The sequence below is a fragment of the Hemibagrus wyckioides genome, linkage group LG18 (genome assembly GCF_019097595.1).
Source record: "Hemibagrus wyckioides isolate EC202008001 linkage group LG18, SWU_Hwy_1.0, whole genome shotgun sequence".
NCBI classification, from domain to species: Eukaryota; Metazoa; Chordata; class Actinopteri; order Siluriformes; family Bagridae; genus Hemibagrus; species Hemibagrus wyckioides.
In genome coordinates this window covers 18,845,001-18,872,941 of record NC_080727.1, presented here as the reverse complement: position 1 = coordinate 18,872,941, position 27,941 = coordinate 18,845,001, and the positions used below count along the sequence as shown (strand labels likewise).

General features: G+C 36.9%; 3 protein-coding genes across 6 annotated transcripts in view; 2 read left to right on the top strand and 1 right to left on the bottom strand.

Annotated features, from left to right (window-relative positions):
- The first annotated feature begins 5,573 nt into the window (after positions 1-5,573).
- Positions 5,574-17,203, top strand: hnf1bb (HNF1 homeobox Bb). Of its 4 annotated transcripts, none has more exons than XR_009207276.1 (10): positions 5,574-6,043; positions 9,370-9,569; positions 9,782-10,043; positions 10,341-10,555; positions 11,957-12,102; positions 13,523-13,643; positions 14,460-14,603; positions 14,689-14,826; positions 15,154-15,207; positions 15,876-17,203. XR_009207276.1 is itself a non-coding variant. In XM_058416259.1 (10 exons), exons 1-10 carry the CDS (start codon positions 5,685-5,687, stop codon positions 15,894-15,896), a joined length of 1,620 nt encoding a protein of 539 aa, XP_058272242.1. In that variant the 5' UTR covers positions 5,574-5,684; the 3' UTR covers positions 15,897-17,203. The 4 variants fall into 4 exon arrangements, 3 of the variants coding, with proteins under 3 accessions (XP_058272242.1, XP_058272243.1, XP_058272244.1); XM_058416259.1 differs by having other exon boundaries at positions 14,729-14,826; XM_058416260.1 differs by lacking the exon at positions 15,154-15,207.
- A 149-nt stretch (positions 17,204-17,352) lies between these two features.
- tlr22 (toll-like receptor 22) lies at positions 17,353-21,974 on the bottom strand. Its single transcript, XM_058416066.1, has 2 exons — positions 21,925-21,974; positions 17,353-21,420 (listed from the first exon to the last, which is right to left on the bottom strand). The coding sequence occupies exon 2, from the start codon at positions 21,350-21,352 to the stop codon at positions 18,458-18,460; it is 2,895 nt and encodes a 964-aa protein (XP_058272049.1). The 5' UTR covers positions 21,353-21,420; positions 21,925-21,974; the 3' UTR covers positions 17,353-18,457.
- Positions 21,975-23,129: 1,155 nt separating this feature from the next.
- Positions 23,130-27,941, top strand: part of ddx52 (DEAD (Asp-Glu-Ala-Asp) box polypeptide 52) — a 16,139-nt gene continuing 11,327 nt past the window's right edge. The window contains exons 1-9 of the mRNA XM_058416067.1: positions 23,130-23,278; positions 23,685-23,904; positions 24,036-24,184; positions 25,510-25,695; positions 26,085-26,228; positions 26,313-26,424; positions 26,686-26,758; positions 26,877-27,080; positions 27,528-27,618. Of these exons, the coding sequence (XP_058272050.1) occupies positions 23,192-23,278; positions 23,685-23,904; positions 24,036-24,184; positions 25,510-25,695; positions 26,085-26,228; positions 26,313-26,424; positions 26,686-26,758; positions 26,877-27,080; positions 27,528-27,618 (1,266 nt within the window). The 5' untranslated portion in view covers positions 23,130-23,191. The remainder of the gene's footprint in view (positions 23,279-23,684; positions 23,905-24,035; positions 24,185-25,509; positions 25,696-26,084; positions 26,229-26,312; positions 26,425-26,685; positions 26,759-26,876; positions 27,081-27,527; positions 27,619-27,941) is intronic.

The window sequence follows — 27,941 nt, the reverse complement described above, 5'->3', positions numbered from 1 at the left end:
CACAGGACAATAAATACTAAGTACAGTAAATACACAGGACAATAAATACTAAGTGCAGTAAATACACAGGACAATAAATACTAAGTAAAGTAAATACACAGGACAATAAATACTAAGTGCAGTAAATACACAGGACAATAAATACTAAGTAAAGTAAATACACAGGACAATAAATACTAAGTAAAGTAAATACACAGGACAATAAATACTAAGTGCAGTAAATACACAGGACAATAAATACTAAGTGCAGTAAATACACAGGACAATAAATACTAAGTACAGTAAATACACAGGACAATAAATACTAAGTGCAGTAAATACACAGGACAATAAATACTAAGTAAAGTAAATACACAGGACAATAAATAATAAGTACAGTAAATACACAGGATAATAAATACTAAGTACAGTAAATACACAGGACAATAAATACTAAGTACAGTAAATACACAGGACAATAAATACTAAGTGCAGTAAATACACAGGACAATAAATACTAAGTGCAGTAAATACACAGGACAATAAATACTAAGTAAAGTAAATACACAGGACAATAAATACTAAGTGCAGTAAATACACAGGACAATAAATACTAAGTACAGTAAATACACAGGACAATAAATAATAAGTACAGTAAATACACAGGACAATAAATACTAAGTACAGTAAATACACAGGACAATAAATACTAAGTGCAGTAAATACACAGGACAATAAATACTAAGTAAAGTAAATACACAGGACAATAAATACTAAGTGCAGTAAATACACAGGACAATAAATACTAAGTAAAGTAAATACACAGGACAATAAATACTAAGTGCAGTAAATACACAGGACAATAAATACTAAGTACAGTAAATACACAGGACAATAAATAATAAGTACAGTAAATACACAGGACAATAAATACTAAGTACAGTAAATACACAGGACAATAAATACTAAGTGCAGTAAATACACAGGACAATAAATACTAAGTACAGTAAATACACAGGACAATAAATACTAAGTACAGTAAATACACAGGACAATAAATAATAAGTGCAGTAAATACACAGGACAATAAATAATAAGTGCAGTAAATACACAGGACAATAAATACTAAGTGCAGTAAATACACAGGACAATAAATACTAAGTACAGTAAATACACAGGACAATAAATACTAAGTGCAGTAAATACACAGGACAATAAATACTAAGTGCAGTAAATACACAGGACAATAAATACTAAGTACAGTAAATACACAGGACAATAAATACTAAGTACAGTAAATACACAGGACAATAAATACTAAGTAAAGTAAATACACAGGACAATAAATACTAAGTGCAGTAAATACACAGGACAATAAATACTAAGTACAGTAAATACACAGGATAATAAATACTAAGTACAGTAAATACACAGGACAATAAATACTAAGTGCAGTAAATACACAGGACAATAAATACTAAGTGCAGTAAATACACAGGACAATAAATACTAAGTAAAGTAAATACACAGGACAATAAATACTAAGTGCAGTAAATACACAGGACAATAAATACTAAGTACAGTAAATACACAGGACAATAAATACTAAGTACAGTAAATACACAGGACAATAAATACTAAGTACAGTAAATACACAGGACAATAAATACTAAGTGCAGTAAATACACAGGACAATAAATAATAAGTATAGTAAATACACAGGACAATAAATACTAAGTACAGTAAATACACAGGACAATAAATACTAAGTACAGTAAATACACAGGACAATAAATACTAAGTGCAGTAAATACACAGGACAATAAATACTAAGTACAGTAAATACACAGGACAATAAATACTAAGTACAGTAAATACACAGGACAATAAATACTAAGTGCAGTAAATACACAGGACAATAAATACTAAGTGCAGTAAATACACAGGACAATAAATACTAAGTTCAGTAAATACACAGGACAATAAATACTAAGTACAGTAAATACACAGGACAATAAATACTAAGTGCAGTAAATACACAGGACAATAAATACTAAGTACAGTAAATACACAGGACAATAAATACTAAGTGCAGTAAATACACAGGACAATAAATACTAAGTACAGTAAATACACAGGACAATAAATACTAAGTACAGTAAATACACAGGACAATAAATACTAAGTGCAGTAAATACACAGGACAATAAATACTAAGTACAGTAAATACACAGGACAATAAATACTAAGTACAGTAAATACACAGGACAATAAATACTATGTACAGTAAATACACAGGACAATAAATACTAAGTGCAGTAAATACACAGGACAATAAATAATAAGTACAGTAAATACACAGGACAATAAATACTAAGTACAGTAAATACACAGGACAATAAATACTAAGTGCAGTAAATACACAGGACAATAAATACTAAGTGCAGTAAATACACAGGACAATAAATACTAAGTGCAGTAAATACACAGGACAATAAATAATAAGTACAGTAAATACACAGGACAATAAATACTAAGTGCAGTAAATACACAGGACAATAAATACTAAGTACAGTAAATACACAGGACAATAAATACTAAGTGCAGTAAATACACAGGACAATAAATACTAAGTACAGTAAATACACAGGACAATAAATACTAAGTACAGTAAATACACAGGACAATAAATACTAAGTACAGTAAATACACAGGATAATAAATAATAAGTACAGTAAATACACAGGACAATAAATAATAAGTACAGTAAATACACAGGACAATAAATACTAAGTGCAGTAAATACACAGGACAATAAATACTAAGTACAGTAAATACACAGGACAATAAATACTAAGTGCAGTAAATACACAGGACAATAAATACTAAGTACAGTAAATACACAGGACAATAAATACTAAGTACAGTAAATACACAGGATAATAAATAATAAGTACAGTAAATACACAGGACAATAAATACTAAGTGCAGTAAATACACAGGACAATAAATACTAAGTACAGTAAATACACAGGACAATTAATACTAAGTGCAGTAAATACACAGGACAATAAATACTAAGTACAGTAAATACACAGACAATAAATGCTGCAGAGATTATATACTCCACACATTAACTACTCCAAATATTATATATGCCACACATTAGATAAATAAAACAAATAAACACAAGACAATAAATACTCCAGATATTATATACTCCAGAGATTAAATAGACAAAACACTTAACACATAAGACAATAAATATTCCAGACAATCAATCCTGAGGACAATAAATTACACAGCACAAAGCAGACACTCTGGAAAGTAAATACTCAAGACATCATATAGACAGAACAACAAACACTCAGGACAATAAATACTCCAGACATTAAATACCCTGGACATTAAATGGACAAAACTATAAACACAAAGGACAATAAATATTAAAGACAATAAATGCACAAGATAGCAGACACTCTGGAAAAATAAATACTCAAGACATCATATAGACAGAACAGAAAATCTGAGGACAATAATTACTGATACACAGGAAGAATAAATACTGCTAGCTAGACAGGACAGTAATGAAGAGAAGAAACTAGAACGAACGATTGTCTGTAATCTGTTTAGTTTATTATGCATTTGGGTAGAAAATCAGATGGAAACAGTGGATCAGTAGTAAAAACAGTTGTGAGAAACACACAAACACACACACACACACTTGTTGAGACGTTTCTCAGGTTATCATGTGGCAAAGAATTAAAAATCGATAAAACCTTTTGCACAGACTTTTTGTTCAAATACTGAAGATAAAATGCTTAAGACTGGCGTGAGGCCTTAGGGGACAGGAACAGCCAGGTTAATGTGTGTAATGTAGCGATGAAGATAAAGTATTGATTAAAATAATGGATAAAACAGCCTGTGTGTGTAGAGTGAGAGAGAAGTGTGCAGCTTTTTTGGTTTTTTGATTAAGTTAAATATTTCTGGGCCAATTATGTCTCAACCATCATGAATGAATGACCAGTATAGCTCAATCCTGCCAGATTATGCATTAAGTGAACTAAAGTTAACTCGATATCTAACTTTTGCTCAGTATCTCTATTGTCCTCAGACAGGAAGATTTGTTTAGGGGACACAAGCATAGGATTTTGCCATTATGCCATCTTATTTACCTCAGCTACCTCAAGGAAAAAGAGCCCTAACAAATCATTCATCCAGCACCGTTACGCTCCGCCGGTCCTTTCGCAATGAGGTGAGTTTCACATCCTGGAAAAAAAATATGTAATTTTCTTAAGTTTCTTATTAACTACTGTTAATCATTGAGCATCAACCTCTCACTGCTAGAATATGTGAGAAAGGTAGACGAGCGCTCTGAGTTCCTCTATCGCAATGATATCGGTGTCAGAATGTGACGAATCTGAAAGAGCCAGAACAACAAGTCTGTATGAATTTCATCAGAAAAACTTCGTCTCTGTTTCTGCTTCGTTAAAGCAGACGCAGATTTGGGTTCATGCTCTGTGAGAGCTCTGTGGTCTAATAATTACTATACAGCCTGTGTTAATAGCGGATCACTAACTTATTAGTAAATAGAAAAGTACTTTGTAATGAATTAGCCTAAATAGTGGAGTATCACAGTGGATTTAAGCTCTAAGGCAATGTGTGACTAATTCTTATCCATGAATTATTCTTAATTCTTAATTCTTGTAGTCTGCGCTACATACAATTAAACCAGAAGAGACTGTACCTGCATTTTGTAAATTTATTTTTAGTCACACAAGCTTACATTATAGTTTTGATGTTATTTTATTAAATATATAAAATCGGCATTATTGTTGTTGTTTATTTAACCGTAACCATCAGTAATAATTTTACAGTTTCCTTATTTTATTAGCTAGTATAGGAGTAGTACAGGATCATGTTAGTTTGTCTATATGAGTATGTCGTATTATTTCATGAAATCAATGAACTCATTTTAAATATCTCAGTAGGTAGAATTTTACTCTTCTTCTTCTTATTATGTCACTATTTACATTTCAGTGCTGTAGTGCAGTTAAATAAATAAAGTTAATATCTGTTTTATTTCTTTTTTTCCATCCAGATCAGGCGTTTCTCAGACATTCTGTGGTCAGAAACTGCTTTAAATGTAAAATAAACAAATCCATTAACTCCCTCGGTACAGTTTCATGTAAAACCCCATCAATATTTTAAATGTCAATGAGCTTTTGGATTTTCTAAATAAAGAAGAAAGATTCCTATAATTGCACACACACACACACAAAAATGGCCCCACAACAACATTCCTGTTCCAGTTGCCCTTCCTAAGGTGTTCAGTGGGGCTGAGTCAGAGTCATGGCTCTGTGCAGGACACGTTCAGGCCTCTTAGATCCAGTGAAGGGAAACTGCAATGCTACAGCGTACTAAAACATTCAAGGAAAGTGTGTTTGGAAAGTGTGCAAACTTTTGGTCTTATAGTGTAAGTAGTTCTGCTATGCCTTAGAAGTATTGAATTTGCGCCTTTGCTTTAACCCCGCCCACAACACAAGGTGCCCCGCCCCCTCGGCAGGTGCGTTATCACACCACAGTGCGGTCTGTCCCGAGTCTCGTAGTCGACTACAGTCCAGAGCAGAAGTGTTGCTGTAGTTTTATTCACTCAGCTCAGCCTCATTCCCCCGAGCTGCGAGGATCTCCTCGCCACCGGCTTCATGTTTGCTGACATGGTGTCGCAGTTGACGTCTCTTCAGCAGGAGTTACTGAGCGCCTTGTTGGACTCGGGACTGACCAAGGACGAGCTTGTCCAGGCGCTGCACGAGCTAGAGCCGCGTCCGCCAAACTTCGCCATCAAAACCGAGAAGCCTTTATCCCCAGCCAGCGCTAACAGTGCCAGCGATACGGACTCCAAGCCGGTGTACATGACCCTGCAAGCCAGAGGGAGTAAAATGTCCGGGGATGAAGGCTCAGAGTCCGGGGAGGACTTCGACACGCCGCCTATCCTGAGAGAACTGCAGGCGCTGAACACCGAGGAGGCCAACGAACAGCGCGCCATGGTGGAGCGCATGCTGGCGTGAGCGCGCATTCACTTCACCACACATACACACACGCTGATCACTTCAGATCTCTGACAAAAACCTACACACACACACACACACACACCCTAATCACTTCAGATCTCTGTCAGAAACCTACACACACACACACACACACACACTGATCACTTCAGATCTCTGACAAAAACCTACACACAAACACCAAATAATGAACTTACCACTTACCTACCTACTCGGACAACACTTAAACCTAAGAGACACACACCTTGGTGTTATATTATATTGTTATTTGCGTAAATGTTTATTCACCATAGACGTATCCGCCTTTATTGCTACATAAATATACTTCTGTTAGATAAAACTGTTATACATTATAGTTAAACTCCCTGGCATGGCAGCATTCACAGCCTAAATATGTAGCTAAGACCTAAAAAGAGTTGAATAAATCACTAATACACTACTATATATTTCATATAACTAAAGAATAAAAAAAGCATGAAACACCAGTCACTCGATGCTACCTAGAAACTAAAACCTTTCAGCATCGAGACTGTGTTTAGTTTATTAACTCATACTTAGTAGCTTGTAATATATTGTATACTAATAATGCAGTTATTAGTCGTTAATTACATAGCAGTGTGGGTTGTGTAATACACCGTGAATAAACATTTTGCAAGCATCAAATAACAAATAACACAGTTCTCTCTTTTATGTGTTCCTTTCAATACTTAAAAACCATATCTTTTTGAACAAGAAGAACTCAATTCTGAAGAACTTCCACGCGTCGTCGAATTTTTATTTATTTGTACATAATCTGTAAATCCACGGCTATACCGTTGTAACTAAGCCGCCTGTCATATTTTACGATTTGTACCCTGCTAGATACAGAGATAAAAATATACCAACTGTCGTTACTTCAGAATAGTGGACATAGGCTAGTAGTAGGCCTATCACGCTCGACATAATAAACATAACCCAAGTCATAAACATAAACCATAAAGTGTAGTATCATGGTCCAGACTTTGATAACCGTGTACAAGTCATAAAGTAAAATCGTAGTAACACAGTAAAGCAATAGAGAATTTTTTCTTTCTTTAGAAACTATATATATGAGGAATTGTACACTAAGATACTTCATAATAATGTTGAATTTAACTGATGAACTCTTGCAGTGCTAATTTAACACCACGTATGTCTTATATCTATAAAACGGCACATGGTATATTGTTCTTGTACTTTAAAAATATGAATTTATTAGTGTATTTAACTCGTACGGCATTGGCATGTATCTGCACTGCGTTTTTTTTGACTGTCGACCTACACAATTATTTTAACGCTCGTACGGCTTAATCTTTAGGAATTTATTTTAGGGAAAAAGTGTTAATAATAATAATAAATTAGTTTATTATTAATAATAATAACATTTTAATAGACAAATATCTAATACTATACATTTTTCTAAAACCAAAATTGAATATAATTCTATAATTTGTATATATATATATATATATATATATATATATATATATATATATATATATATATATATATATATATATAATTAATTATATATTATACAATATGTATAATTAATTATTTATATATATTTATTATATATAAATAAATTATTATTATTATTATTATTATTATTATTATTATTATTATTATTATTATTATTTTTACATTTAAATATTTCACAATTCTAACAATTAGGTACACAATTTTAAAATCACATCAGCTACAAGTCAGTTAATATGTTTTTTTTTTTTAATATAATAAAAATTCTATCAGGATATCCATGATGTCTCAGAAAGTTGTATTTTTGACATAATTTGTGATAACTTGCGATGCCGTATTGCTCGGCTCTCTTTGCTCAGGATCTTTTTTAATCCCATTTCTTCCTGGAATTCTGAGCAATTCCCGCTCCTGCAGGTGGTTCTATTTCCCAAAATCTAACCAGGTTAGTAATTGAAACCACAGCGACCCAAAATAAATAAATCATTTACAAAAGAAGAATAAATGAATAAATTAATGCATCCAGTACACTACCCCTTTCTTCGTCTAGTGAGCTTCATATCTGACCCCCAGACCCTGATCCCGACCACATGAAATTAAAGACCGCCTGCTCTCTTTTTTATTCTGGTTCTTGCAGGATCCCAGACTCTATTCACACCTCCACCGAAGCGACACCACGTGCAGTTGTTTATATTCATTTATTTCTATAAATCATAAACAGAAGGATACACAGTCTCCTGATTGGAGAGAAAGGACGTCTAGTTATTCATTGTCTAAAGCTATAGACGTTAATCCACACACTTCTGAGGGCCTTTTTCCTAAAACAAATAACGTCTGAGGACTAAAGTAAAGTGTCTATACTGATCCCCTGGAATTCAGATTCCATTATTATTATTATTATTATCACAATACCACACACACACACACACACACACACACACATTACCTACTGTGGCCTTTGCAGGTATGTCTTTCAGTAACAGTGGAGTGTAACACTGGGAAATATTAATTTCCAAAAAATGTACTAAATAACCAGGAAACTAGAAGAATTTAATTTAATCATTGCAAAAATCTGTTTTTATTATTACCTATTTTATTAAATATAGGTAATAATAATAATAAATTCTTCTTCTTCTTCTTCTTCTTCTTCTTCTTCTTCTTCTTCTTCTTATTATTATTATTATTATTATTATTATTATTAATAATAATTGTATTATGTTAATTATATATATACAAAATAAAAATATGATAGCCTGTAATAATATATAACAATAAATAATAATATTAATGATTAATGGATAATGAATTAATTAAATAATGAATAATATAACATGCATTAATTACAGTAATAATAATAATAATAATAATAATAATAATAAATACTATGTTTATTTATTATATATCTTATTTATTTATTTATTTATTTATATTTAATAGATGTATATATTGAGGATTATTATTGTGTCATATTATTCAAGAAATAATTTTCTGTGATAAGTCATGTAGATTAATAAATATTATTTATCCTAACTGAATTAATATCCTGTATTGTTGTACACCTTATAACATTTTATAACATCTCCTGTTATTGTAGTGTGACTAATGTAGATGATAAATTATGAACTATTAAGTGTAATTATGACAAAGAAAGAATAATAATGAACTGTTTACTGTATGTTGTAATTTAACAATAAGAAAAAGAAGAAGAATTATCAGTGGTATATTCATCATCGTCATCATCACCTTGTTCTTCTACTATGTTAATAGTAATAGTAATTGTAGTAGTATTTCTGCTGTCAGTGATACGGGTTGCTCTGTGTTGGATTAGGGAGGATCCTTGGCGCTCTGCTCGCACTATTAAAAGCTACATGCAGCAGCACAACATTCCTCAGCGCGAGGTGGTGGACGTAACAGGATTGAATCAGTCTCACCTCTCGCAGCACCTAAACAAAGGAACACCAATGAAAACAACCAAACGAGCCTCGCTTTACGCCTGGTATGCCCAGAAACAGCGAGAGATTGAGCGGCGTAAGTCAGTTATTATCATTCTTATAATTTTGGAGCACATTCTGTACAATAAAGCCTTTGTCTCTTTTATTAATCATTCCCATATACCACGTGATATAACAATATCAATAACAATATATAAAAATGTAACGATACTAGAACGTCTTCCCGTTTGATACTAGGCTCCTAGCAGCGTTAACCAAAACTTTTGATATGTTTTTTTATTTCCACAGAGTTCGATCGTGTTCAAGGCTCCAGTGACTCAAGCAGTCAGGATCAGGTGCTGTATTTTTTCCCAGAATTCCACCACAGCGGGCAGAACACGAGCTCCACGTCAGGGACACTCCCTGACGAAGGTGCCTTGGGTTCAAAAAGACTGAGACGGAACCGTTTTAAATGGGGACCGGCGTCTCAGGAGATCTTGTACAAGGCCTACGAGAGGCAGAAGAACCCCAGCAAAGAGGAGAGAGAAGCGCTGGTGGAGGAATGCAACAGGTATGTGTTTATTAATTGACGAATTTATATAGAAATATTCAGCAGATTCAGACACAGTCTGAGTCAAAGGAAGCATGATTAGCCGTGCTGTAAAGGTGAGAGGGATGACTGACTGATTGATGGGTGTCTGTGTGGTCACTTATGAAGAAGAGGTTTGTTAGCGCTTTCCTCTGAGCATGCTAGCCTTAATGCTTCGCATTTAGGAGCTGTCATGTGATAGGAAAGGACTGGCTTTGTTGGGAGGAGGAAAATAAATAAAAACTTCATGAGGTTTGATGTGCTTTTTGTTTCCCCCAGGGCCGAGTGTGTACAGAGGGGAGTGTCACCCTCTAAAGCCCACGGTCTCGGCTCGAACCTGGTCACGGAAGTTCGCGTCTATAACTGGTTTGCTAACCGGCGCAAAGAAGAGGCTTTCAGACAGAAGCTGGCGATGGACACATATCCGGTTCACAGCTTGAACCCCTTACTGCCTCCCACACACAGCCAGCACCATCACAGCAGCCCAGATACGAGTAAGATTCACGCCCACTACATGCCTACTACACTCTTCTGTCTTTATTTATTCATTTATTTTATTATTTACTTACTTACTTGTTTGTTTAATCTATTTATTTGTTTTTCTATTTACTTATTTATTTATTTTAAGAGGAGACAGTACCCAGGACAGTTTAATACAGTAATTTTAATAACAATGCTGAATGTCTCTGTCCTGGAGTTAAAGCATCGCACATGTTAATATTAGGTAACAATTTCAAACCGATTAAAAGTTTAACTCAGGGATACGGCATCGTCCGTGACATGAACACGAGCTGTCATGCTGTCATAGAGCATACAGCATGACATCTTGAAAACAAAAACAGAATCGAACAAAGTGGCACAAAAGAGAAAGGCACGTTTCTCTTGAATATTCACTCAGCTGAAGAATCAGTAGAATTATCGGCACCCTTAAATTGATTACAGATATGTACAGTACACTTTATACACCTTATTTGGGATAGGCACGATTCAGACACACACACACACACACTGAGACGTTCACACACACCGATGGACAACTCAGCGTAGCGAGCCGGCCTACCAGCATGTTATTGTGAGGAGGAAGGAAACCCGAGAACTAAAGCGCTAACAGTTAAATATTAGATTTTGCTCGGTGTGATTTAATTAACACCTTTTACCAAGGGTCCGAATAATTCTGAAACTGTTACCTAATAGAGGTCAGAATTAGAAATGCAAAAGGGGAGGCAAGGAGGACAATGAACACTGCATGTCTGTGTGTTTTCGTTCAAAATTCCTCTCTTTGTTAGCACACAAAGCCACACCTTTAGACACCTTTAACAGCGGAACACATAAAAGTCTTGCCTCATGCTTGGGGTCAGACTTCGGTTAACTCGGGAATCAGGGCTTGGCAGATACGAGTCAACACACACTCACACACACACACACACACATAAATCACTCACTTTAAGAAACGGTTTTAAGAACTTTTCAACTCGTACACAAAGTGTTAATTATACCCGGTGCGTCTCGGCAGCTGTGAAATATGGCGCATTTCGTTCGGTGTTTGCAGTTGGATTGTGTGTTACGTCAGAAATGTGTGAGTCACAGGACTGTAAGTTTACTTATACTGTGTATTCTGCAGCAGCCCATGATCTTAGGTTGTGTGTTTATGTGGGCAACTGATTAGAAAAACGATAGAAATAGCAAAAATATCACAAGATAAAGAGAGAGAAACTGAAAGTATGCTTAAGAAAAGGTTATGATTGACGTGTCGGTATGTTAATTTAGGACGAACTGATAGAAAGGTATGTAATAAACAAGGCGTCAGATACACGGTGAGTATCTGTGACGCTAAAACACTGTTTTGTTTGCTCGCTGTGTATCAAATACATTTTTGTTTTCCTCTGTCAATGCAGAACTCAGATACAGCCAACAGGGATCCAGCGACATCACTTCGACGACCGGAATCGGTCACCACGGCAACAGCCAGTTGGTGTTACAGCAGGTATCTCCACCTGGCCTGGACCCCTGTCACAGCCTGTTGTCCCCCGAAGCCAAGATGGTGAGTCAGGATGACGGGATTGCGTAACACAAAGTTATCCTTTGTGACCAAGAGTAAGCCTCAAATAAATACCTAAATAAATAAATACCTGGCCACAAGAATCTCCTCAGAATTTCGGCAATTACCTTCAGCACCTTTAGGAGTTACTCAGTTTCGTTACCCAGACTCCCCTGACCTGCACAGAATCCTTTTTTTAAATGAACCTCTTGTCGCTGTATCTCATTTATTTCAATCCAGTCAGGATGGGACACAAAAACAAAGGCTAATATAGTAGTTTATAATTTTTTTAAAACATTAATAATGATACCTCTGCTTTTTAACTATTCTGTCATTGATTATTTTTCCTGAGAACAGCAACATGCTATTTTATTAATTTATTTTTATCACCATCATCAGTCAAGTTAGTTTTGGTCGCTAGCTAGCTGAGTAATATCGCTTGTGACTGGATTAAATCTGTACAAACACTATGACATGACTACTCACTTTAGACTCAGAAGACCAATTTCAATGTTCTGACCCAAGCGAACGATGCATATCGGTGTATCGGACCTTCACTCGAATGTACATCTGCCAGTTTCTGCTGTGTTATTTAACCACGCCCACTTCTAACCCCGTGCTATTTAATCAGGACATTTGTGCTTTACAGGATGTATGATTTGCAAGCCATGTGATCATGGGGTAAAGTATTTTTACTTTTAGGTCAGTTGTTTGCACATATTCTTAGAAGAAAAATTTCAGTATAGAACCTTAAAGGGTTCTATCTGGTGCTATTTCATATTTGGAACACCTAAAGGGGTTCAATCAAAAGACCCCTACATGTATAAAGCAAAGTTTATTCCAATGAACTCTCTGTTGTCAATATAGAACCTTACAGGGTTCTATCTGGTGCTATTTCATATTTGGAACCCCTAAAATATTCTATATAGAACCCTTTTTAAGGGTTCAGTCAGAAGAACCCTACATGCATAAAGTAAAGTTTATCCCAAAGAACTCTTTGTTGTCTCTATAGAACCTTTTGGCATAAAACGCCAGTGTTTTTACCTAAGAGTTAAGTCTGCATATAATTTGATCATATGTATGATTATAGGAGCAGTAAAAGTTCTTTCAGAGACAACGCCATGTTCCTTTGTTTCACATACTGCTGCCTGAACTGGACTCCAGAGAATAGCGCAAGTGGGCAGAGCTCATAGTGCCATAATATCATTACTCAACTTTATGGCTGGTGAATGAAGCCTGTAATAAACATGAGTCACAACATGAGTTTCCTCGCCTCAGACTCACACTCTTTCTCGAATTTACTCTGAAGCCCAGTGTGTGAAGATATACAGGGTGTTTATTCTGAAAGAAGTAAGAACCCAAGCATTATTCTCAACGTCTATGTATTTACATTGTGTGTGTGTATGTGTGTGTGTGTGTCCAGATTTCAGCCTCGGGTGGAGTCTTACCCCCTGTGAGCACTCTGACTAACATCCACAGTCTGTCTCAGTCATCTCACCATCACCAGCAGGCTCAGAGTCTCATCATGACCCTCGCTGCTCAGAGTCAGTGCACCATTTCACCCACATTTATTCACCGCCGAACTCGAGATCTGTTAATAAATCAAATCAAAATCAAAATTTATTTGTCACATACATAACCATATGCAGTATGACGCAGTGAAATGCTTATACAACTGTCTTCCCATCAGAAACTAAAACAGGAGTTAAACAGTGTTAAATAATAATTTCAGTTAATTAATTAACAATTGAGTTACAATTAATAACTGAGTTACAGAGCATTTTTTAAAAATCTTTTTAAAGCTATTTTTTTATTATTTAAAAAGCTATTTCTTTTTATTTTTTTAAGGTAATATTTATATTTTTTTATTTTGTATATAATATTTTAATGTAAATTTCTGTTTATTTATTATTATTATTATTATTGTCATGTTGATTTACTATTTAAAATAATAGTGTTAATAGTTCATAAACAGTAGTAATAGTATTATGAATTAGTATTCAAAAAATAAAATAAAATAGAATAGAAATAGAATAAAAAAATAGAATATAAATATAAAATAGAATAAAATTATTCAGGTTCTTTTGCCTTGTAGATTAATACCAGATCAAAGTGTCTATGTAGAATAAAGCATTGGTCATTTTTTGTATTATGCATGAAACACACCTTCTACTAGTAGGACAAGGTACAAGACATACATTTCTAGAACCTTCCTAATGAAAATTCTCAGGATGTATGTATATATGCGTGGATATCCCCATGTTAACCCTGTCTCACAAAAAAAAACCAGTTTATATATAATACACATATTTGCAGTGTTATGCAACGTATCCTGTAACAGCACCACGTTTCTCCCTCAGGCCTGAGCGCTCCCCCATCTCAGAACGTTCCCATCATTAACAGCATGTCTGGACTGACGGCGTTGCAGCCCATGCAGTTTCCACACAGCCCCAGTCTCACACCTCTTACCACTGCACACTCGTCTCAGCAGGCCTACACACACAGTAAGTCCACTGCACATGTCTTTGTAGCGGCTGTAGGTCATTAAATAACAACTAATAACTAATAAGGTTCTTGTCAAATTCTGAGTTAACGATGATAACGAATCGGATTTTGGTGCCTTCCCAAGTGTACTCGCCCAAGCAGGAGCCTCCTCAGTACTCTCACCCACCTCGATTCTCCTCCATGGACGCCGGTGCTATCTCTCATCTGAGTTCTAGCAAGCAGGTGAGTCTTTATATGTGTACACATACTCTCTCTTCCCTGTCAAGCACAACAGCACTAGCCAGTCATAGGTGAAAGCTGGCTAGTGGATTGGAATTGGGAGGAGGATGAACGTAACGTAATGTAACATGGTATAGCGTAACATAATATAAGTGTAGCGTAACATAGCGTAATGTAATGTAACATATAAGAAAACGTAACATAACGTAACTTAATGTGACATAATGTAATGTAACATAACACACCGCAACATAATATAATGTAATAAGGTAAGTTGTCACATAGACATTACTGCACAGTGAAATTCTTTTTTTGTATATCTCATCCTAGGAGGTTTGGGGTCAGAGCACAGGGTCAACCATGATACAACACCCCTGGAGCAGGGTGGGTTAGGGGCCTTGCTCAAGGGCCCAACGGTAGTAGCTTGGTGGTGCTGGGGCTTGAACCTCGATGTTCTGGTCAACAACCCAGAGCTTTAACCACTTGAGCTACCACCACCCAATGCACCATAACATATCTTAGCACATATCATAACATAAAGTAGCATAATGTAACAATGTAATGTAATGCCACATATAACGTAAAGTAGCGTAACATAATGTAACAATGCAACGTCACATATAATGTAATGTAACAATGTAATATAACATTATGATGTAACAATGTAATGTACAAACATTAAAATATTATTAAAATTAAATCATGTAATAATATTTTAAATATATCAGAATATAAAATAAAATCCATAACAAAATAAATAATATAATAATTATGTTTTAATAATTTAAAATAAAATTTTATTAAATTGGTGTTTACCTAAAATAGTCACTAAAACAAAATACACCAAAATGATCCAGTCTTTTTTATGATCTCGCTTCTGAATAATATGTTTCATATCGTACTGTGCATTTGTTTTCTGGTATTTTACTTTAGTCGTTTGCAATCCTATAAAATCAGCATTTATAACCTACACATATTTGTAGGTTTGGATGTATAATTTTAATGTAGCTCGTTTCCTGTACTGTCCTAATATGCTCTTTTCTTTCACTCAGTGTCCTTTGCAGGCCTGGTGACAGTGTACAGGCGTGAACATACTACCTCGGCAGCTACAAGCGACAAGAGTGCCTTACCGCAGCGGCCTTGACGATCTCTCAAGCCAAAGAACCGTAAAAGCAGAGCACTGCGATCACTGAAGAACACAGAATTGTTTTTTCACTTTCTGGAAGAAGAAAAGAGGAGGATCGACTCTGTGGCACACCATAACGCTCGTTAACGGGCTTCAGTTTAGCGTGTTTCCTGTCCAAAACAACAGAACCGTCAGACCGAGCCACATCTGCACTGAGTATTTGTCTGATGAACTAGTGAACATTCGTAGCATTTGTACAGACCTACGCTAGGTTTTAAACGGACACGGCAAACACGGACTCGTGTAAAATCCTGCATCAGTCGACTTCAGTGGTGTAAATAGTCCTAAATGAGATGTTCCTAAAATTTCAGGTCAGATTTGAGATGAAGCAGGAGAAAATAACGGTCCTGCTGTGTGCTGTATGATTCTGTATTATTCAATTTCATTTCATGTATTTCATTGGATCATTTCATGTTTTTGCTTATAATAAACATAACAGAAGAGAAACCAGAAAAAAGTTACTCTCAGGGACTGATCTCATGCATAAAAAAATATCTTGTGTCGAACATCCTTCTGGACTTCAATCATATATATATTCCTGTAAACCTGTAAATTGCAATTTCTTTCATTTGATCTACATCTAACATCTGTATTCGTCCCTGAGGGGTTTATGTAGATATATATAAATGCATTAAGTTGCCACAGTGGAGTGATTTTATTTCCCAGAATGCTCAGGGTGCTCAGCTTGAGGCAGGTTGTGAGAAAGAGAGCTGTATAGGGAGGGATGTTTATTTTAGATTCACCTCATTAGGTCTATTTCCTCTGACTCTGACCCGAACCTCTGCTCACACGGTGTGAAGAGTCACTCCGAGGAAATGAGCAAATGAAGTCATTCTGTTATTGTTTTGTTTTTTCGGTTATCGTATGAACTTTCCAGGCTGTGATTAAAACTCCTGAGAGAAAACCACAAACAAAACGCTTAACATCAAATTGGAAGATAAAAAAAAAAACTGATGAAAAAATGATGACTAGGAATTAATTTTTTTAAAAGAAAAAAAGTCACATTTCAGTGTATTATATAATGATAGTGTAGTTTGTACATTAGACCAAGCTAATATTATTGTTAATAATAATAGTGTGTAGTATAACTTGATGAGATCATTACTTCCTGTGGTTTTGTTGTTTATACAAATTATTTTCCCTGAGGTTTGTCTACCAAATATTTGACAATATCTATTAAATTTGTATTCGTTATTATTTTTTTCAAATATATTTTCCTTTCTTATTCATGTCATGTTATAAATCACTGAGCTTTCTGAAATATATTTATTATCTTATTTTAATAACAAAACATGTGATTCATACAGTCACCGATAGGGGGCTCATCGAGAGAGAGAGAGATAGAGAGAGAGAGAGAGAGAGAGAGAGAGAGAGAGAGAGAGAGTGTGTGTGTGTAAGACAGAGAGAAGGTGTGTCTGTGTGTGTGTGAGACAGAGTGTATGTGTGTGAGAGAGAGAGGTGTGTGTGTGTGTGTGAGAGAGAGAGACAGAGTGTGTGTGTGAGTGAGTGTGTGAGACAGAAAAAAGTGTGTGTGAGTGTGTATGACAGAGACAGATTAACTGACTTCCACCTTTTTTAGATTATCTCCTTCTATATACATCATATTTTTCTGCCAACCGAATTTATTATTATTATTATTATTATTGCAGATTACGTTGAGACGTTAACCCTAACTCTAACTTCTAACTTTATCCTCGAATCATACTTGACCAGGAGGCGTTTCATTACAGTTCATTTTCTATAACAGCTGCATTACAACAGGTAGTTTCTATAGCAACAGCACTTTCATGTTCTCGGATTCAAAACAAAGAAGCTAACAGTGATAGTGTGAAATTGTCAGTATGAAGAAGATCAGGAAGAAGAAAATGCATTCATACATTTGTACTTTTATACATTGCTTCAGCCGTGCCGTTGGTTATTTCCTCATAAAACGCACACATCTGATGGTCGTTTAGTTGCCATAGTAACTGCATTATATTAGAGTCCTTCTTTTTTGGAGGCTTGATCCAAACATCCAACAATTATTGTTTATCTGTCTTTATTTCTAACAGCATTAATAGTTTTGGATCTGAAGTGAAGGACCTGGTGCTCATGTAGCCTTTCTACCATTTTTAACCAACGCTGAAACTTTTTGTAAGATGTGAACAATGATGAAGAGAAGGTTTTGTTTCCTGTATGCTAATCAGCTTTGCGGAGTATGAGGTGATTACAGCCTCCTACGTTGAGGGTGAGACTCCTGCTGGGGGGCTGAAAGGGGAACAAAATGGAGACGGAAGCCGTATGAATAATGACTCCTACTTTCAAAGGTCAGCAGACTTAGAAGAAGTGGAAGAGCTGACACGGTTCCTGTATTTCCTCAGCACTCTGAAGATCTGAGAACGAGGACGCGGTCTTTGAAATTCAATTTAATTCCAGGATAAAATAAGGTAAATATAATAGGTACAGAATTTACAGAAGGTTTCTTGGATAATCCCCTTGTGTGCTGAGAACAGCTTTCTCCTCTTCTGGACCTTCTTTGGTCCCTAAAGCCATTCTCAGTTTCTGCCAGAAGACCCTGGTGTCTTCTCCAGGTTTGGGCCATTTGAGATAAGTCTTCTTCTTCACCAGCTTCCGCATCTGATAGTAAGGAGACAGCTGGTGGGATGGAATGTCCTCCAGGAAGATGAGGATTAGGACGTCTTTCTGCTCGTCGAAGAGTCTGAAGTTAGCCATCTGGATTTCTTTGGAGCACCACGTGCTCATCAAATAGTCGTACGTGATCAAGCAGATGGTCTTGCGGCTGCTGTAAATCCCGTCCATGATGTTGTCTATGATGGGGCGACCTGGTTCAAAGTCTCTATGATGCAGACAGAGTCTCCAGCCCTGCTCACCTTCCAAATGAGGAAGCAGCTCGTCCACGACCCAAGCTTCGTCTCTGGCGTTGTAGGAAATGAAGGCGTCGTATTTGTACGCGTGTTGCCGAGTCTCTTTCCGCTTGCTGTCATACAGGAAGGCAACAAATAAGTAGTACGCGTATAAAACCTGCCAGTGCAAGAATTGATAGATAAACGAAATCAGAAGGGTGGCCGTAACGACAACGGAGCTGCACACGAACATCACAAAGTCTATGTTCACGTTACACGACTCTGTATTGAGTTCCAAAATGCTCTTGCCTTTCACAGACAGCGGGTAGCCACAGGTGTAATCGTTCATGTAAATAACCTGGGTGGAATTACTTTCCAAAGCCCAATTGATAAAATAAAAATTGTTACAATCACAAGTGAAGGTATTCTTTTGCAAGTCCAGGAATTTCAGACGAGGGAGCGACAGGATCACCGCTTGGTTGATGACGTCTAACACGTTCCCAGGCGCCCTCAAGGTGGACAGCCTGACGAGTTTCGCCTTCACCAAGAAATTCAGAGAGCGGATCTGAGCTCTTGAGATGATAAGCTTAGTCAGCTTTGGGAGCGGGTGGAAAACTTCCGCGGTTATGGAATCGTCGTCAGCGAACGTGTTCTTCGAGAGATCCAAAAACCAAAGCTCAGGGGTGGAGTTAAAGGTATCAGGATGGAGATAATTCAGATTCATGTTTCCACCATAGAACATTTTCAAAGAAATTAAACCTTGGAGCAGGTTTGAGGGGATTTTACCAAACCCTCGTCTTTGACTATGAATAGTCAAAATCTCCAGCGAGCTTAAATGTTTAAAAGGCGGCATCTTCAACGTGTCTTCGGTGTAAAAAATGATGTTGGAATGCAGTTCTAATGATATCAGGTTAGGCATGTCTGAGAACACCGCCTGGTCTATCGTTTTATCTGTTATCCTGTTTGCAAAAAGTAATAAGTTTGTTAAATTCCGAAGTCTGAAAAACGCTTTTGCTTCAATCTCAGAAATCTGATTGTCCCCAAGGTGGAGGGTCTGAAGACCAGACAAACCCTTGAAGGTCTCCCTGTAAATGGTGCTTAGCTTATTAAATTGCAATTCCAAAACCTTTAAAGAAGGGAGGTCATATTGAAAAGCCGTGCCGATCGTCAATAATTTATTCGTCCCCAGCTTCAAAATTTCAAGATTATGCAAATCTTTGAACATGCACGGAAGCAGTTTAGAAATTCTGTTGCCGAACAAATAGAGCGAATTCAGTCGCGTTAAATTGGCGAAGTCTGAACAGGTTAAAACGCTAATCCTGTTTCTACTGAGGTTTATAAATTCAAGCATCGGAAGATTTTGAAACAAATTGTTGACATGAGTGAGTCTATTAATTTCGAGGCGGAGTACCCGAAGCTGAGTTACTTCCTTGAATATGGGCGTGGAAATCCGTGAGATTTCATTGTCGCCGAAGTCCAGCTCGGTCATGTTGGAGCAGGGTTCGAGCTCATGGGCTGTCAGGTTCGAGATTCTGTTGCGTTGCATGCGTAGCACACTAAGTCCAGGCAAGCACGCATACCGTAGAAGAGTCTCCACCTTCACTTGTTTCAGTTCGTTTAATTTGAGTTTAAACAGCGAAGACCAGGAGACGTTGTGAAGCACTGCTGCAATGTTCTCTTCTGAAATGCGCACACCACTTAAATTCAGCGTTTTTACTGAATTCAGAAAAGTCTTATCTGTCAAATTCCATAGCATGAAGCTGTTTTGACCACAGTGTGATAGATCAAGGAAGTCCAGTTTTGGGAATATATTATCCGTTATTTCGAACTTGGTTAAGGGATTGTTTGATAAAACCATTGATTTCAGTGACAAAGGCGTCCTCGACAGGTCCCATGAGTTAAAAACGTCAAAGTTGTTGCTTGCGATGTACAACACCTCCAACCCCTGCGACGAGAGCACCGGTCTGACGTTAGCAATATGTTTGAGGTTATTTCCTGTGAGGTTTAGCACCCGTATGTTCTGCAGAGTGTTAAAAGCAAACGCGTCGATGCTCCAGATCATGTTTCTGTCAAGACGCAGCACTTGCAGGTTGCCGAGACCGTGCAGTAGACCTCTTGAGATTGTTCTTAGCTTGTTGTTGGCCAGGTTCAGATCGATCAAGTTGGGAAAATGCTCTGCAGTACCGTCTTCTATCCATGAGACATGACTGTTAGATAGGTTTATCGACCTCAAGTTCCAAAGGTCTTCGAAATCTCCGAGTCTAATATTGGAAATGGAGTTGAAGGAGATGTCTAGATGTCTGGCCTTAATGGGTATCGGTGAAGGAACCGTAAAGAAGCCCATTTTGTAGCAAAGAACTTTCAACACCCGAGTGTCGTTTAGAGCGCCAGAGACAGTGCAGTTTGTCAAGGAAAACGCACTGACATGGACACTGAAGATGAAGAAAATGGCGAGAGATGTGGTCGCCTTGGAAAGCGCCTTTTGCAGATTTGAGGTCATCCTTACAACGGGGACGAGATCAAAAATCACACCGTTCCCTCAGATGTATTTTGTTGGAGAGATTCTACCTAGTTTTAAAAAACAAAACAAACAAAAAAAAAACATACAGTGTTATACATATGTCCTGGATATCGAAGGAGTAAGAAAGTTATTTATAGTTCTGGAAAATACATGCTTTCCAAATTAGAGAAGGTGAAAATTTGAGGAACAAATGGGGATTTGTCATGACTACTGAATTGCAAACAAACGATCCAAAATTACGTTTAAATCACAGCATGTCTCAGTCAAACTGCTATTTCAGTGTTTAATTAATTCACAAAATAAAATAAATGAGCTACTAACAATACATGAAACATCTGGAAATATTTTAAGCTATATTAGCTTGTTTCTTTCAAATTATAATCTCAGACAGACTTCTACTTCTAAATAAAGGACAATAGATATCATCTATCTATCTATCTATCTATCTATCTATCTATCTATCTATCTATCTATCTATCTATCTATCTATCTATCTATCTATCTCTTTACTTTACTTTACTTTACTTTACTTTCTCTTTAAAGGCACATACCTCTTCTTATGCTGCATTTCCACGCTGAGTTGTCACAAGAAGTGACTTTGATTAGAAATAAGGAAGTATGTCATCTAAAAAAAAGCAGAAGTATGAATACTTTTACCATAGATGAGTGATGCTGTGCTGCGCCACTCTCATGCCTGATACAATATCATCATCATCATCATCATCATCATCATTCCTAAGCCAAACTACAAAAATTAATACATGTAATATAATTTGCATTAATAGAGAGCTCTTTTAAATAAATAAATAAATAAATATATATATATATATATATATATATATATATATATATATATATTTAAAAAGACTGTAATTACAAAACTAATAATATAACTAAAAATATTGTAATTATTTCAAGAACAAAAATGCACATTAAATCCCCCCTTTTTAAAATATGGTTTTAAAATAAAATTATTTCTGATATAAAACATCTGTCAATTCATAAGCATTTGTATTAATGGATTAAAAAAGCTATAATTAATTATAATGTAACTCAGGTTGAAAGCTACAAAAACATGACTTTAAAATTTGTGTAAAAATTGTGACTGTAGTTTTTGTGAATCCCAGATAACCACCAGGAACTGAGAATCTTCCTTCTTGTGTGGCTGTCTTCTTTCTCTGGATCCTTCTCTGGATTTCTCATGAGACAAAGAACTTGAGATTATATCTGCAGTTCACATAATCACATTTACATGTCACTCACACTCACTGCTAGGTGCCTGTGATGAGTCTGTGGAACCTAGAGAAGGTTTGGAGTCCATCCAGTCCACCTACAGGTCATTTGTGATGATGTCTACCACACAGTCTCTGTTTAAAATTTTCTGTGTTGTTCTTCCCATGACAGGTGAACAGTTGTTGTGTGGTTGTTATCAGGGCTACGTAGTACCGCACTCAGCATGGAAGCCATACCAAGCAATAATAAGGAATTTTCTGAATCATCTCCTTCATAGAACAGTCAATAGGTGCCTAAACAGCCATTAGGTCGCGCCAAAGTCATCTGGTCACCAACATGTGCATGGAGAGCTTCTTTTTTCTTCACGGCATCACTCAAGGCAGTTTTTTTTAGAGGATTCTTCAAACACAAAGGGGGTAATCTTATATATATTCAACAGCTCTGTGAAATAAAAGTAGATAAATATTAAAAAATGATCTTAGAATTGTACGAGTTCTATAGATTTAATCGATCGCCGAGCTGTCGATCATCGAACGCTCTGAAATCGATTAGTCGTCCTTTAGCCCTCTCTACGGAATCGTCTCAATGGACGCCGTGGAGTTATTCAAGAGGCTTGGAGCCGGCGCAAAGTTTGATTTGAAAAGATTTGGCAGAGATGCGGAAAGGTTTAAGGTGATGTCTAAACACATTTCGGTCTCGCTCTTCATGCATGTTAAAGAAACGCTGTCATTTCACGGTATTTTTTTGTTAGCAAAGTCGTTTAGCCATTGCTAACAAACATGTGCGTGGTGTTTACATGCCGAGTTAGCTAGCCTGCTAACACAGCTGCACACGGAGTGTTTATTCATCGGTTTTGCAATAAAGTAATCTATTTCAATCACAAATATAGTTTCCCACGATCTTAAATACCTCCATCGCTCTCTAGTTATGTTTATAGACGTAAAACACCTCAGATTTCCAGCTCCTCCTCCTCCTCAGCTAGTGTGTGTTGTTACTCTATCTAAATACGTTTCATTGATTTAAATACAACTAACAGTGTTCTTTTAATTTCTCTCAATATGTCCTTTCCTTGAAACAGGTGGGAAAGTCTCAGAACAAAGAAATCTCCAGCCCTTTGACTGAAATTAGCTACTTTGGGAAAACCAGAGAGCCAGCTGAAGCGTCCAGACCTGGTGGTGAGAGTGATGATGATGATGATGAGCACAAGTCAGAGGAAGAGGAAGATCATCACACCGTCGTGGACGAATCGCTGAGCAAGCCAAAGAAGAAAAGGAAAGGGAATAAAAGAAAAACTCAGGGTAAAAGACAAACCTGAAGAGATGTACAGCTTGTTATTTGTTATGAATATCTGTAATGCTGCTTTAGAAACATAAGAAGGCATGAAGTCAGTATTTATAGCTGACACTCCTTTTTCCCTATTAACGCACAGATTTGGAAGATGAGTGTAGCCATGATGACGATTCGGAGCAGACGGGGATTCAGTGGACGTCTTCGCAAGACAAGAAGGCGAAAGGTGCAAAGAAAAAGGCCACAGATGGACCATCCATAAAGAGGTTAAAGCAGCTTCATAAAGAGAAGGTAGGAGAACATCTTACGTTCTGCTGTTCTACCAGTGAGTAAAATACCTTGTTTGAAGGTGTCATTTCATTACAGCATCACGCTATTTACAGGGTTAATCATATCACAATCCAAAGTATAAGTATTTCAAGTCAAGTCAAGAAGCTTTTATTTTCCATTTCAACCATATATAACTGATATAGTACATAGTGAAATAAAAGAACATTTCTCCAGGACCCTGTTACTACATAAAACAATACAGGGCTACACAAAACAAAAAAACATCACAGAGCTAAGGTTTAAAGAGTAAGTTGTCCGAGCCGCATAAAGTGCATAGTGTGCAACCAGTGCAGTCAAGCAATACAATACAGGACCATTTACATTTCTGGCATTTGACAGACACCCATATCCAGATAGACTTACATTTTTTTAATACAACTGAGCTATTCAGGGTTAAGGACCTTTCTCAAGGGCCCAGCAGTGGAAGCTTGGTGGACCTGGGATTCGAATTCACAACCTTCAAGTGAATATTTTGTCCTCAAAGTTGATGTGTTAGAAGCAGGAAAAATGGGCAAGTGTAAGGATTTGGGTGAGTTTGACAAGGACCAATTTGTGATGGCTAGACAACTGGATCAGGGCATCTCCAAAACTCCAGCTCTTGTGAGGTGTTCCCGGTCTGCAGTGGTCATTGTCTATCAAAAGGGGTCCAAGGAAGGAACAGTGGTGAACCGGTGACAGGATCATGGGCCCCTGTGATCTGATCCAGCAGACGAGCTACTGCTGCTCAAAGTGCTGAAGAAGTTAATGCTGGTTTCAGAATACGCAGCACAGTGCATGACGAGTCAGAACTGTTTTGGCAGTAAAAGGGGGGCCGTCACAATATTAGACAGGTGGTCATAATGTTATGCTTGATTGGTGTACATAAATCAGTGTCTCCAGGATTTCACCTCTTTGCCATTATTGAAATCAACATATCAAGTGAACGCCACAGTATGTGGATCATCTTGCAGTTTCTCTAAATGACTGCAGGTTTTCTGCAGATTATATACATATACATACAGGGGTTGGACAATGAAACTGAAACACTGGCCAATTTAGTGTTGGAGGTTTTATATATATATATATATATATATATATATATATATATATATATATATATATATATATATATATATATATATATATATATATATATATGTACATATTTGACATTATTGTTATAATTGTGCACATCTTGGTTCTCCTGGTTCCTTCTTGCAGTTTACAGTTAAATATCAGTTCCACCCACACAATAATGCTTGTTAGTAACTGTAAACTCACTCGCTTGCTTCGTCTGAACGTTTCAGCTCAATCAGATCCGGCATCAGAACAGGATTAACGTGCATGGCACCGACGTCCCGGACCCTCTCTGCACGTTCGAAGAGCTTCAGCAGGAGTACGAGCTGGATCCCCGGATCATCCAGAACATCAAAGCGGCTGGATTTCAGACCCCCACGCCCATTCAGATGCAGGCCATCCCTCTGATGATGCATGTAAGTCAATGAGTCAGGTTTCTTTCCTTTACTCAGATGTATTTACTGTATACTTTATTACTAGTGTTGTATTTGACACGTAAATCTTACCATAGATACATTTTTGATATAAAGCTTTAAGCAGTATAGTTCCTTAACATTCGCATCGGGAGTGCTCTAATAATTCATAAAAAGCATATCCGATCTTAAAATCCCATTATGCTTGTCTGATAGTGATTTTATTGATTTACTGTTTTAAAAGTCAACAAAAACACAAATATTCCAGAATATTTTAGGTTTATTTTTTATTTTTATTTAGGTTTATTTTTTAAGGAGAATTTTAAGTGAGGGGAATAATATGCCTAGTTGTAGGCACTGTAGGCTTAACTTGTTACCACTGTCCGCCTCAGAGACGAGAAATCCTGGCGTGTGCCCCCACGGGCTCGGGTAAAACCATAGCCTTCTGCCTGCCTGTGCTAGCGCATCTCCGTCAACCGCTCAACAAGGGTTTCAGAGCGCTCATCGTAGCACCCACGAGAGAGCTGGCTAGCCAGGTGAGACAGCATTGCTATCATTTAAAGGTCACTCGTTTTTATGAGGTCAACCTATTAAACTGTCCCTTGTGCTTTCGCTTCTAGACCCACAGAGAGTTGCTGAAGCTGTCCGAGGGAATAGGCTTCAGGGTTCATATGATTAATAAAGGAGTGGACGCTGCCAAGAAATACGGTCCCAAGTCAGCCAAGAAGTTTGGTTAGTTTTCTTGGAGTTTGTTTCCATGCTGATCATTGAATGTCTTTGTCATGTCCCACTCCACAGTGGTGCTTAATATGAAGCTCATATGAAAGTAGACACTCAGGGTTTAACAATTTGTATTGTTTCATAACTGTTTTTATGTTTTATTTTTAAAACATGAAGTGTGTAGTGAAGTCCACCGCTGATATGAACAAATGTGTTTTGAGTTTCATTCCTCGACAATCTTGAACGTGTTACCATTTGAAATTTCTTTCTCAGACATATTGGTGACGACGCCAAACAGGCTGATCTACCTGCTGAACCAGGACCCTCCAGCTGTTGATCTGAGCAGGTCTGTTCACTTCAGGAGTGCAAAAAGGACATTAACATGACTCCACAGTAAACACAACCCCATAATTAGTGTTGTGTTGTTGTAAGATCTCCTGTGCTCTGTCTCTGTGCATGCTCAGCGTGGAGTGGCTGGTGGTGGACGAGTCCGATAAGCTGTTTGAGGACGGTAAGACCGGCTTCAGGGAGCAGCTGGCCACCATCTTCCTGGCCTGCACCTCTCCGAAAGTTTGCCGCGCTCTCTTCAGTGCCACCTTCACCACAGAGGTCGAGCAGTGGTGCAAACTCAACCTGGACAATCTCATCTCCGTTAACATCGGACCCAGGTGTGAAGGATGTGCGCATCTCATCTTGTTCATTAGACCGGGGTGTTAATTTAGGCTTCACTATGATACTCTTACACCAAAGTATTGTTAATTTTTCCACAGTTTCCTCATTTATTTGTACATCATTTGCATAAGAAAACGTTAGTGCCTACTATTTACACCTCCTCTCACTCTTATGTGAGCCTTGACTGGCTTTAAATCATATAACTGGCGTAGTGTGTTTCATTAAAATCCACAATCTATGAGAAAGGAGACAAGCCATTGCCTAATAACAAAGCGTTAATGTGTGTCTATAGTATTTCACCCTTTAATTTTTCACTGTGAAGCTTCAGTAAAAAACCAAAAACCTTTAATCTTGTAATAGACATTATGAAATCTTGCATTTGAATTTTTATAAATATTTTGTAATCTTATCAATATATTTTGTTCTGTTGTTTCTGTCCACAGGAACTCTGCTGCAGAGACGGTGGAGCAGGAGCTTCTGTTCGTAGGTGCAGAAAACGGCAAGCTGCTCGCCATGAGGGACCTGATAAAGAAGGTTGGTGCAATTTTTATGCTATTAAAACCAACAAATGGACAGATAATTACAACTGAGCCTAAAACAGAGACCAGTGAATACAAGCTCTTGCTGTGGGGATGTGTCCTAGAGTGGTTTCTGACAGTATCAGAGAACTTTGTTTTTAACTTAATAGCCTTTATTATTATTATTATTATTATTATTATTATTACACCTTTGCTAATAGATCCGTTTGTGATTCTTGCATGATTTGTATTATTGTGTATTGGGGTAATCATTGTAACCAGCAGGAGATTAGGTTTTTGATATTCATCCAAATAGGTTCAAAGTCACTGATTATACTC

Coding starts and splice junctions, on each gene's coding strand:
- hnf1bb (XM_058416259.1), top strand. CDS start 5,685: ATGTTTGCTGACATGGTGTCGCAGTTGACGTCTCTTCAGCAGGAGTTA. Junction 10,556..11,956: donor TCACAGCAGCCCAGATACGA/GTAAGATTCACG, acceptor CTGTCAATGCAG/AACTCAGATACAGCCAACAG. Junction 12,103..13,522: donor TGTCCCCCGAAGCCAAGATG/GTGAGTCAGGAT, acceptor GTGTGTGTCCAG/ATTTCAGCCTCGGGTGGAGT.
- tlr22 (XM_058416066.1), bottom strand. CDS start 21,352: ATGACCTCAAATCTGCAAAAGGCGCTTTCCAAGGCGACCACATCTCTC.